Source organism: Pteropus vampyrus, unplaced genomic scaffold (genome assembly GCF_000151845.1).
Source record: "Pteropus vampyrus isolate Shadow unplaced genomic scaffold, Pvam_2.0 Scaffold24, whole genome shotgun sequence".
Lineage (NCBI taxonomy): Eukaryota > Metazoa > Chordata > Mammalia > Chiroptera > Pteropodidae > Pteropus > Pteropus vampyrus.
Window position 1 is genome coordinate 3,229,627 of NW_011888805.1, and position 13,018 is coordinate 3,242,644.

At 34.1% G+C, this 13,018-nt stretch overlaps 1 protein-coding gene across 1 annotated transcript in view; it reads left to right on the plus strand.

Annotated features, from left to right (window-relative positions):
• The window catches only part of SHPRH (SNF2 histone linker PHD RING helicase), a 78,242-nt gene that overhangs the window by 55,912 nt on the left and 9,312 nt on the right, over positions 1-13,018 (plus strand). The window contains exons 25-27 of the mRNA XM_023528330.1: positions 11,178-11,298; positions 12,009-12,095; positions 12,827-13,005. Of these exons, the coding sequence (XP_023384098.1) occupies positions 11,178-11,298; positions 12,009-12,095; positions 12,827-13,005 (387 nt within the window). The remainder of the gene's footprint in view (positions 1-11,177; positions 11,299-12,008; positions 12,096-12,826; positions 13,006-13,018) is intronic.

Sequence of the window (13,018 nt, forward strand, 5' to 3'; positions counted from 1 at the left end):
TTCTGTCTACTACAAATAGAGTTCTGGTTAAATTAGAGTTTCATTTAAAGAAAGCCTTTCCTCGTTCTTTCATTTAGCCTTGGATATCAGGATAAAAGGATATGCACAACCAAATTGAAGGAGAAAATAGTTGGTTACTGAAATTAGTGAAGACTGTCACAAGAAGGAGGTAGTGTGCTTTTAAGTGGCATATACTGATATTTCAGGGTACAACCAAAATGTGGCTTTATTTTCCTAATTTTTTCCCATGCCCCATTCAGAATTTTAAGAAAGTAACTATAATTAGAAACCTAAACAGGATCTGTGATTGGACTTTCGACCTAACAGACATTTATTTAATGAGAAGCATTTACTAGACTTTTTTTTTGTCTAACCAAACTTAGACAAAGGACAAATTAGTATATGAATGTAGTGGGAATATAAGCCAGAGCAGTAGTCCAGAGAGGGCGGAATTGGCTCTTGAGTAAGATGTGGTTGAATCTTTTTTATCAATTTCTTCTCCTTTCTGGGTCCTTGATGTTCTTTTCTCATTTATGTTTAAGAATTGTATTTCGTGAGTAGAAATAATTACAGGTGGAAACTATCATTTAGGCAGTTTCAGTTAGAATGTTAGGATTTTAGGCAGTTGTTAAGATGCCCCCCTCCTAGGAAAAGTAGTTGAATTAAAGAATATCTAATTGCTGTTTTAATCCTAATGTTATTTGAGTGAAATCTGAAAATATCAGTCACAGTGCTCTACAGTGTGTTAAGATAAACAGCATCTCGAAGTTGAAATGAACTTTCATGCGGTCATTTATTCATTCTTTCTTTTCTTACATGTTTATTGGACACACACTGTGTACCAGGGAGTGTGCTTCGCCTCACAGGTGCAACATAACTCATGAATAAAGCAGATGATTGCTGCCCTTATGCATTTGCAATTTACCAGTTGAGGAAGGAACCAGAGACATTCAGCAAATAATTAAGTATAATATTATGATAAGCTATACAAAAGAAAATCAAACCTGGCTTCTCTGAGACAATGACAGTTAAGCAGGTATCTAAAGGATGAATGGATGAGCCAACTTGAGGAAGGAGTAATTTTTTAGGGAGGAGGCTGCCAGACAGGAACCAGAAACAAAAATCAGTATGTAGAAAGGTCTGAGACAAGAAGGAATTCACGTGACATTGTAGCTGTAGTATAGAAAACACGAAGGAGAATGGTGTGAATTGAGTGTGGAAACCAAAGAGGGGCCAGGTGTTAAAGGACCATCTAAAGATTTAAGAACTTTCTTTTCATATAAATAGCCATTAAATGTTTTAAGTAGAGAAACTATCATGATCATATTTGGATTTTTAGAAGATCCCTCTTGCTGCATTGTGGAAGAAGAATTAGCAGGAATATAAAAGAATAGAGTAGGAAAAATTTGGAGAGACCAGTTTAGGAGGCAGTAGTAGCTTTAATTAGGTTGGTGGCAGTGAAAATGGAAAGAAGTGGATATATTGAAGCGATGGAGTAAATTTGATTAGTAAGAGAATGTTGGAGGGATTGATGAAGGAGACAGCATAGGTGACGCTCTGGTTTCTGATGTGAAAAATCAAGAGGATAATGGTACAGTTGCTGATATAAAGTGTTTGGAAGAGAAGTACATTTAGCATACTATATTTGAAGTGCCTAAGATATCCAAGTGGAACTATCCAGCAAAGTGTTAATATGTGGTGCTGGAGATATAAAATCAGAGTCATTGGCATAAGTGATCTTTGAAGCCGTAAGAATGAAGGAGATTTCCTAAGGAAAGAAACAAATTAACTTTAGATCAGGTCCTACAGAGCTCCATAGCTTTCTAAAGGTGAATTAAAGGGAAAAGAGCTAAAAAAGGATACCAAGAAGAAGCACCTAGAGACCTAGGCAGTCCAGGAGAGTAGGCTATCAGCAGAGACCACAGAAATCTGCCTCAATAAGGAGGCAATTATCGGTTCTATCTAATGATATCTTAACTACAGTATAGACTAATTTCGGAATGAAGAGTGAACGAGAAGTGAATAAGTAGGGAGAGAAGATGCCCAATTCTTTCATAAATTTAGTTGTGAAGTAGAAGAGTAAGAGTTGTAACCAGGAGATGGTTACAACTGGTAAAGATTTAAGAACTTTCTTTTCATATGAAGGAGACAGCATAGGTGACGCTCTTTCGTGCTGGTTTTTTTTTGGGTTTTTTTTGCTGTTATTTTAAGATAAAAGGTTCTTGAACATGTTTAATTTCTAGTAAAGAAGTATAGATTGAAGGTATAGGAGAGAGAAGGGATAATCTATAATATAAGTTTCTTGAAAGAACAGGGAGGGTGTTGATGTACAGAGAGAAAGTAGAGATTTCATTAAAATTAACAGGTGTAGGTTGGGCTATCAAGCAAACAAGCTATAGGGCAGGTGTTCTTATCAGAGAATAGATCTTAGTCTTTTTCATAGAGGACAGGTATTCTGTACTCCAAGTATGACTATACAAGTGTGTTAACTCAAATGAGGTAGAAAAGTTTCTAGAAGATGAAGTGGTGAGACCCGAATATTGAATGTTGACTACGTGGACAGGATGTATTATCTAGAGTTGGTTATACTCTGTCTTATTAACCACACAAAGAACTGCTTTCCTTCTCAGTCCCCTCTCTGCCCTTTTTCTCACTCCTGTAGTTTCTCTCTCCCTTTCTTTCCCATAAAAATATTCTTTCTTAGCCCTTTCTTCTTTTCTATCCCTTCCTCTGGCAGGCATGCCAAGAGCCACAGATGGCATTCGTGGCTAAGAAGGGCTGTTGACTCTTAGATGAAAGCATTCACAGTACAGGGAACAAGCAGAAGGAAGAACTGCTGTGTCAGGCTTCCTGCGGTGAGGTTTAGGAAGTGATTGCTCTAGCTACCAGTAAACAGCACAGCCTCTATGAAACTGAGTCATTGAGCCTATCAAACCCAAACACCTGTTTATTCTATGGCAGCTTTTCTAGGAGAGGGATTAGGGCAGTTACATTTGTTGTCCTGTTTAGGACAGGAGTATTAGTGTACAAATGTGTTGATTACGCTCTGACTTCTGCCTGTCTGTCTTGGGTATTGATGAACACATGAATTTATTGAAGCATCTTGTAAAAAATTATAAGATTACAGAATTTAATAGAGTTAATTCCTCTTTTGTTATAGATGTGCATATATACTTATATTTCCTTTTTATTAAATACATGACTGAATGTCGTACCCATAATGCAAGTTTTTTTTTTTAATTTTTAAGTGTATTAACATTGGTTAATACAATTATATAATTTTCAGATGTGCATTATCATTTGACATCTGTATATTCTATTATGTGTTTACTACCCAAAGTTCAGTTTCCTTCAGCTACCATATATTTGATCCCCTTTACCCACTTCACCCTCCCCCTAAACCCTATATTTGACTCCCTTTACCCCATCTACATCCCCCTCCTCCCCCACGCCACTAGTAACCATTAGCCTGTAGTCCATGTCCATGAGTCTCTGTTTGTTTGCCCTGCTCATTTGTTGCTTTTAGGTTTATATCCCACGTATAAGTGATATCATGTGATTTTCAACTTTGGCTTATTTCGCTTAGCATGATTATCTTGAGGTCCCTCCATGTTGTCTCAAATGGCAGTATTTCATCTCTTCTTATGGCTGAGTAATATTCCATTGTATGTATGTACCACAGCTTCTTTAGCCAATCATCTATCGTAGGACATTTTGGTTGCTTCCATGTCCTGGCCACTGTGAATAATGCTGCTATGAACATCGGTGTGCAAATCTCTTTTTGGATATGGGTTTTCAAGTCTTTGGGGATAGAGGGATTGCTGGATCATATGGTAGATCAATTCTTAGTTTTTTGAGGAACCTCCATACTGTTTTCCATGGTGGCTGTACCAATTTAATGCAAGCAAGTTTTATCCCTCGCACACATCCTCACCTTGCTCCTTGCTGCCTTTACTTTTGCCTCTCACTGCATGTTCTGACATTTGTGACACTTCTGTCTTTGGTGCCTGTCCCCTTTCCTTACTCCTGTCACATTTCTGCCCTGCCGTGTGCCACCTCATCTGCTTACTGCTTTCTCACACTCTTTCTCCGCTCCTCCAACTATCTAAAACTCTCCCACTAAATGGTCACATTATCTATATTGGAGTTGAGGGAGTGATCAATATAAAAAAGGTGGCTCTATGTGAATAATGAAGGCGTTATTTTGAAATTTTGTAAATATTCAAACTATTTATAAGCTTAGGGCTTTTTTTTTCTTTTATTGTTGATGATCAAATTCCTGATCTTTATTAAACAAGCCTAAGAAGTAATTTTTTTTTATTTCATTAAATTGTATTATCTGAAATACTTATTTCACTCTAAGCAAACAGTTACGACTCTCAGACACAGCTAACAATGTAATATGCATAGTGCTTGCTTTATATAGCTGATTTTGGATACGAGGTATTTGGAGAACAGAAAATAGTATTAAATAACATAAAACATTTTTTTCTATTGTTGTTTCACAATATAAGTAGTTCTGTTGGTTGACCATAGAAATAAAATGAATACTGAAATGACAGTGTTCCTTTTAGTGAGATGTATTTAAGCCGAAGACTGTATCTACCCTCATGGCAGTGTGACAGTATTCCTAAATGACCCTTGGAACCTACTGGGCATTTCTCAAAGTAAACAAAATTCCCCTTGCAAGTTCTGACAACTGCCAGGCATTTTGGATGGTGAAGTAGGCCTCTTGGCAGAACATATGCCCCACGTGGCATGTTCCCTGTGTCCTAAGTTTGGCTAGGTTTCATACAAAGCATTTTTGTCAGTGGAAACCCTGACCCTTTAATGGACAAGGTTCTTATGTCATAAGAAGTTTCTCTCCAGGAGAAAAATTACTACATGGATATAGCCACAGCCAAACATCTTCCTTCCTATCCATCCCACACACACATATAATGTTTCATCGTCTCAAACTTTTGAGTGCCTATTAGTTAACTGGCCTGCTTTTTAAAATGAAGATTTATTTCAGGCCCCATTCGCATAAATTTTTATTCTTTAGATCTGAGATCTGGTCTAGGAATCTGTAAATCTATTAATAATAGTGATTTTCTATGCAGTATTTTTCGTAGAGGAAAAATATACTGTATTTCTGCATTCAAACTCCCAGAGAAGTCTAGAAATACCATAGAAATACCATATGTCAAATTCTATGTGTGGAATCTTGTTGCTTCCTTTTTCCTTTTTTCTTTCTTTTTTTTCTTTTTTTTTTTTGTTTAGTTGATTCAAAGTCTGTTTTATACTTTCTAAATATAGTTAAAATAAACATCTATTGGAAAGTTATGACCTAGTTTAGAGTTAGCATAAAATAATTTGGTAAATATAATCCACAATTGTATTTAAATATACTTATCTAAATATTTTTATATAAGATGCTTATACATGAACATTAACTGGTCAATTTAGAATGCAATTATGTGTTTTTGTTATAAATGTCATGAGTAAATATAATAATAATTGCAAAAAACAATTTTTATTCACTAGCCAAATTAGCACTTGTAATTCTGAACCGTTAGTCTAGTATTCAAGTTATCAATAGCTTTCAATAAATTGAACATGTAATGGTGACTTCTAAGATACAGACTATAAATTATCTTCATGAAATTACCTTTATGAAGAACTTATACTTTGTGGAGAAAAACACCGTTAAAATGTGGAAAGTACATTATTTTTGAAGTGGGGACTTTGTTTTATTCACTGCTGTATCCGCAGCATCTAGAACAATGCCTGGCATGTGACAGATATTCAGTAAGTAGATGGATGGATGGATGGATGGATGGATGGATGGATGGATGGATGGATGGATGGATGCATGGATGCATGGATGCATGGATGCATGGATGCATGGATGCATGGATGCACAGACAGACGGACAGATAAACGGTTGAATAGTATTACATATAATATCCCTAAAAGCCTTTGAGTCCAAATAAAACTTTTATTTTTTTTTTTCAATTGCTAACTTATCTCTGAAATCATTATTAAAAGTATTTAAAAGAACAGGGTAATATTTTGGTGGCTTCGTGCACTTGTCATATTTCCCACAGCCTAGGTAGAATCCCCGTTGAACTTTATTCAAGTAACATGTGAATGCTTAAAGAACTGAGCACTTGCCCCAGGCATTTGCTTGAAAAATATTTCTACTTCATGAAACCAATCATACAAGCTGCATAACTGCGCTAAGCTGTATCTGTCACTACCACCGTGAGTTTTTAGCGTGGTGAACAGGTGCAGACAGAAATAAAACAATGTTAACTGGTCTTAGCTGAAACTACTAATGGACAGCACAGGCACATTGAAAGAGTTAGCTCTACTTCGAAAAGAAAAGTCCAGAATAGAAGTAATGTAAGTTATAAAATACCAAGACAGGAAATGACTTCCTCTATACCGAACAATAATAGGAAACATTCAAGTTATTTGCAAGTTACAGACCACCAAGGAAACCTAAAGAAAAATCTGTTACCTATCACCAAGTTATAATCTAGTTGGTCATATTACTGATTAGAGAGCATAATCCTCTTTTAGGAGAAGGGAGGGAAAGCTAAGTCGTGTAAATTTGCCTTCTTTAAAGTGATGTTGTTCAATGAGATGAATCTTCAAAATATCTCTAATCTCAAGACCTTTGATTCTTATAGTATCATTAAAAGATTGCAGAAATCAATCCAAGTAATAATTAGAAGATTAAAATATTTCGTGTACTGTTTGAGATGTGATTGTGCCACCTCTGACAAAGCTGAAACTCATTATCTGTGGCAGATAGCACAGATAGGCATCCCCTTGTCCCCAGAGCAGTGAGAGCCATCGTAACAGCGTGCAGCAATCACTAGGGCAGTGACATAAAACAGCAGACCAATTCACTTGTGATAAACACAATCCCGATTGTTTCATTGAGGTAATAAGTTTAAAAAGTCCCTGACTCACAGGATTCCCACACATTCCCCTAAAACCTTATTCATCTATAAGAAATAAGGTTAGACAAAAAGTATAATATTTATTTTTAATAGAAGTAATTTACACAAAAGCACACAATAGAAAGTAATGCTCTCTTCCATTCCGTCTTTGCCTTGCCACTAAGGAGCAATTTCTATTTTTAGTTATAGATATCATCTGTATGATTTTCAGTAATACACATAAATTTTGTTTTTTGAAATACTAACTTTAGACAGTATATGTTGACTCCTCACTTTAAATACGAAGAAATTACTGCATCTGTTTCTCTTTCAATCTTTCCTCTCCCCTCCACATTCTGATTTGTGTTATGGTATTGTATTTATATTATGATTTTTAAACGTTCACATTTTGTTACCTAATTATAGACATGTCTTCCATATCTAGAGAAAAATCAGTAAATTATATGTACAATACTATAATATAAATAATGTTCACTATAGAACCCTATAGGGTTTTTGACTTTATTAACCTCCCCTATAGCTTCTGATAGGTAGGTAGAAAAAAATTAGATTTGATTGACTGAATGAGATGATACTACCCTCCATTTGATGGTTTATTGTACAACCAGTTCCAGTGATTTTATTATACAATACCTAACACAAAATCCACCTAGAGTCTGCTCTGTATTAGATCAGTCTTTGTCTTCTGTGACTGCTCTCATCTGAGACTCTAGCTTTTATAAATGCGAATGCTGAAGTTTAATTACAAGATTTTATTGTTATTGTTGATCATTCTGAGTGAGCAAAAATATGTTGAAAATTTTAAATTGTGTTCTAACCCCCTTTTATTTTTATTTTGTTTATTCATTTGTTGTACTCAGTCATGTTTGAGATTGAGAAGACTGAATGTAAATATTAATTTGTTTGCATTAAATAAACTGCCTGCATGTATACTATTTACAAATCACCATGCTAGGCTCTAGGTAATATAAAAGTAAATGCCATTTGATCCTTGTTTTCAAACAATATATCGACTGGTGAGTGAGGTATGATATGTCATATGAAATCATACTAGATAGAACAATGGCAGGGCAATTAATTGAGGAAAAGCTGTTCTTCTCCAAATAAAATTCCTCATCTTTCCCTTATGAAAGACAAACTTAAATGTTGAACAGAAAAATCTAATAAAATAGTAAAGTTGAGGAGTACTTAGTTTTTAAATCCAGTTGTAATTCATCAAGCATTTATAAGTTACTGTAACTATGTATTAATATAGCACTTTTGCTATGTCACATATAAAAGAACTCAATATGAACTACCAACAGAGAGGTAGGAAAATATTTACCACGTAAATTTAACATATACAGTATATAAGAGATCCTACAAATAAGAAAAGATAACCTGTTTTTTTTTTTTAATCAGCAAAGGATATGAATAGACAGTTCATAAAGAGGAATTCTAGGCCAATAAATGATATTCAATCTCACTGCCAGGAAAAATGCAAACTGAATGAAAATTTGGTTCTTCATTTCATCTATCAGATTGGCAAAAAATTAAATTTTAACAAGCGTGCACATATTATTAATTTACCTGTTGATAGGTAAAAGTTCTAGCATGTTAGAGGACAGTTTGATAGGGAATCTACCAAAATCCAAATCTCTAAAAAGTTTCTTTAACCTTTGACCAACAATTCTTCTTCGATGAACCTAGCCAACAAAAATATGTGCATGTGTTCCCAAAGCTATAAGTATAGGCATAGTTACTGAAGTATTGTTTGTAATAGCAAAAAGAAATGAAATCAGTCTAAATCTATATTAATAAGAAATATTTAATAGATTGTTGTTCCCCAGATATCATTCTTTCATTGAAGTGAGGTAAATATTAAGGTCCTACATGAAAAGATTGCTAAGATACAATGCTAAATGAAAGGCCACATTATAAAATATTTGTGGGTTATGTGTGCATTTTATGTAGGCTTCTAAAATGCATAAGATCTAACAGGATAAATGCTAGATTTTTAGTGGTGTTTAGAGAGGGCAAGGTATTAAAAAAAAAAACAGGCTTAAAATTTTAATCTGTGTACTTCTATTAGCTTAGTTGTCCAATAAACATATATTGCTTTTTTTTTGTAATTTTTGAAAAATTATCAAAAATGTGCTTGTGATATATCTAGTAAATAAGACAAACCAGAACCTCATCTAACTTTTAGTCAGTTTTTCTGTGTTGCCTTTTGAGATCAGTAATCCTTTGTCGTATATATCATTTTTCATTTAACAATAAATGATGATTCTTATTAAGGTCGACTCATAGAGGCAGTGAATTTTTAACATAGCACCTTGAAGCAACATTTTTAATGATAATTTATGATAATTTTAATGTCTATAAGTTGTCTAAAATTTGAAATCTTTGGTCTTGGAGAAACTGCCAAATACATTGGTCTAACATAAGGATTATGCATTTATTGGCTTTGTTTTTGAAAATTGTTCAGGGCGTGCATGCACAAACCAAGAGCCACAGACATATGTGGGGCACTTAACTTCTTTCTTCATTGTTCTCATTCTCAGTAGCCACTTTCTCCATTTGGAAGAAAAGGGTATTAAAGCCGTCTCACTGCCCATGTAGGTTCTGCCAAGCAGATTTTTAGACTTCCTTATTATTCTTCTTTCATAGCAGGAAGTAGCTGGACTGGGACCAGACAGTTCAGAACTATGGCATTTGGAAGAGATCATTGAGAGCTACCACTGAACTGGCCAGACTTTGATAAAAGGGAATGTTCTGGTCTTTTCCGTCATAGAGTTAGCACTGCAGTTTGGAATGTTGCTTATAAAAGATTATTCTCTTTTCTTTGTACCTTTTTATAAGAAGCAGCTTAATAAATAGCAGGCTTATAGTTATGCTTGTGTTTCATTTGGATATCTTTTTGAAAATGAGACCTTGTGAGGAACTTGGATCTTTCTGTCTAAACTCCTAAATGATTGCTTTATGCTAATTTTCCGGTTTCTCTTATTTGAGATAATTTTGCTCTTAAGATAATTATTAGATTGAAACAGATTTCTTATATTTTTTAACCTTTCAAGTACAATTGAAAGTCTCCATATCAGAGGAATAAATGTAGACTCCGGATTTTAATATGAGAATTTTAAAACTTTCCATAATTCAGTCTTGCTAACTTGAAGTTAACAGAGCTTTCTTTCTTGTTTATCTTTTAACCTTTGAGTGTCTCTTCATGTAAAAATGATGAGGAAGGGTAGTTTGAGAAAAATAATTCTGCTGTGGGAATATTTTTACTTCTTTTTGGTTAGATCTGTCCCCCTTGTAGGATAATCTATGCCATTTTCATGCTCATATTTTAATGTCTCAGAAAGGTAAGTTATTGAGTATTTACTATTTGCCAGGTATTGAGCTAAATGCTTTGCATGCATTTCTCATTTAACCATCACAACCACCTTTGGAAATAGATATAATTTTCATCCCTGCTTGATAGAAGAGGAAACTGAGGCTTAGAAAGGTTAGAATCTATATGACTAGTGATTTGCAGAACTGACAGTTCAATTTAGATTTGTCTCACTCAAAATCTTATGTCCTTAATCTCCATGTCATACCGTCTCCCAGAGCATTCCAGGGGAAAAACTTCCTCAACGGAGGCTATAAAAACACTTGCTTTATTTTTCATTCTCTTATTTCTCTATTCTCTTATTTCTCTATTTTTTTTCTCATCTTCTTACTCTTATGATAGAAATGGCTATGCCAAAGCACCTTTTAAGAGTTTATCTAGCTTTGTATAAATCTGGTCAGTCCAAGTGGATGTCATTTGTACCTCTGTCATTATCCTATATAATGCTATTGTAAGAAAGGATTCGTCATGGATTGGGTCCTTCATTGTTTGCTTAAGTTGGAATTTTGATTCATTGTATTCTTAATGTTTCCAGTGCCATAATATCTGAAGTGAAGAGTGCTTTTGAATATAATTCTGCTTACCTAAAGTAACAAAATTTGTAACTACAAACCTAACCACTTAACTAAAAAATCTTGTCTTCAGGGTCCTATCACTATGTGACTAGGGTATGCTTTTGCATTCAGTTCTCTTAAGATATAAGTTCCATTACTTCTTCAGTTTGAGGCTAAAGAAAATTTCCAGCAAATACAAAATAAAAGATAAATATTTATGCAACTGTCATATACTTTGATAATAAAAGTGTTTATATTGGTTTCCCATGCCATTATTAACTAAATTTTATTTGATAGTAATGTGTTTTCTTCTTTGGATTCAAAGGGCAGCCATTCTACAAAAGTGGAAGCTGTGGTCAGAACTCTGATGAGAATCCAGCTCAGAGATCCAGGGGCTAAAGCACTCGTTTTCTCAACGGTATAGTCAGTGTTTTTATCCTCAATAGTAACGCAGACTGACATTCTGTCTCTAATTAGTTTATTAGAACTAATTTTGTTTGCCATAATAACATTATGAGAACTAATTTTGAGAACTAATTTTGTTTGTCATAATATAAGTAAGATTTAGAATTACTGATAGATTTTCCCATGTCAGATTTTTTTTTTCCATGTCCACAGGATAGAATTATTTTTAGAGAAATTGGATGTTTCACAAGACAGTTTTTTAAGCTACATTTCAAGTTTTACTTAGGGATTTTCATAGGTTTATATATTTTTAATTGGAATCTATAACCCTGAAAGTCTCATTTCACAAATGAATTTGATTGTTTAAGGAAAAGAAAAATAATCTACTGAACAAAGTATTGAGTAAAAATTACTAGTTTCCATTTTTGAAAGATAAGTAGGCATATCCATTAAGTCCTCCATTATTTTCTATCAGTTATGTTTATCTTAATTCAGTTCTCAAAGATGCTTTTTGTTTTTACCCTATCTTTAACCAACATTTGATTAAAAAAAAAAAACTACTCTTTCACAATACAGCTAAATAATATTGATGGTACTTCATTTAAAGGTTTTGATTTGGTATTTACTCAATTCTGAGATATAAAAGTTATTTAGTTTCTTTTCAAATTCTCTTTGTATGAAAGCTATATTTAAATATTTTCTTACTGTTTTATGTGTTCTTAGTGGCAAGATGTATTAGATATTATTTCAAAAGCTCTCACTGACAACAACATGAAATTTGCACAGATCAGTCGTGTTAAGACATTTCAGGTATGTCAAAATCTTATTCATGTTTTTTGAAGTGGTTTCAAATTGAAAAGGAAACTTCTGTTAACTAGCTTACTTGCATTTATAGTCTTGTATCTTGATTACTTATAAAATTAAAATTCAAAAGCAAAGTAGAGAAACATCCTATTTTCTTCCTGTTCACTTAAACCCATAACAAGAATCTTCTGAACTTGAGGTCCATTTCTTTAATATAACAAAACATGGCCTTTGCTATACCTTTTGAAGGGACACGGGTCTCCTGCCCTGGGATTATGTACTAAAAACACTATATTAGGCAAAACTGCATCTGGTCAAATTGTCCTTACATCACACTCCACACAATGATAGGTAGACACTCAAAGAGACAAACACACAAAGAAAGACCAAGTGAGAATTAAGCAGATTCATGTCTCTTATCTCATACTCAGTCTGACACATTCTCCTCTTTCTCTCTTTTTCCCTCTAAGCTCCTGTAGTTGAATTTGCATACATCACATGCATGTTTCTTGTGATCCCACTATGTATTATAGAGAACAAGAGAGCTTATGTGACACTTTTCCTCATAAAGTCAAGCACCAAGTTTATATTTTCTAAAATTGGTAATTTTACATGTTCTTAGCTATCACATTTTACAATGATGTGGATACCGTTAGGTATATTTAACGTGAGCTATAAAATGCTGCTCTTATTTTTAACTGATCCAGCTAAAATTTAAATGTACTTTTCTTTTTTAGGAGAACCTTTCAGCATTTAAACATGACCCCCAAATCAATATTTTGCTGCTGCCCCTGCACACAGGTTCTAATGGACTAACTATCATTGAAGCAACTCATGTTCTCTTGGTGGAGCCCATATTGAACCCTGCCCATGAGCTCCAGGCCATAGGAAGGGTGCACCGAATCGGACAAACAAAGTAAGCGCTTAAG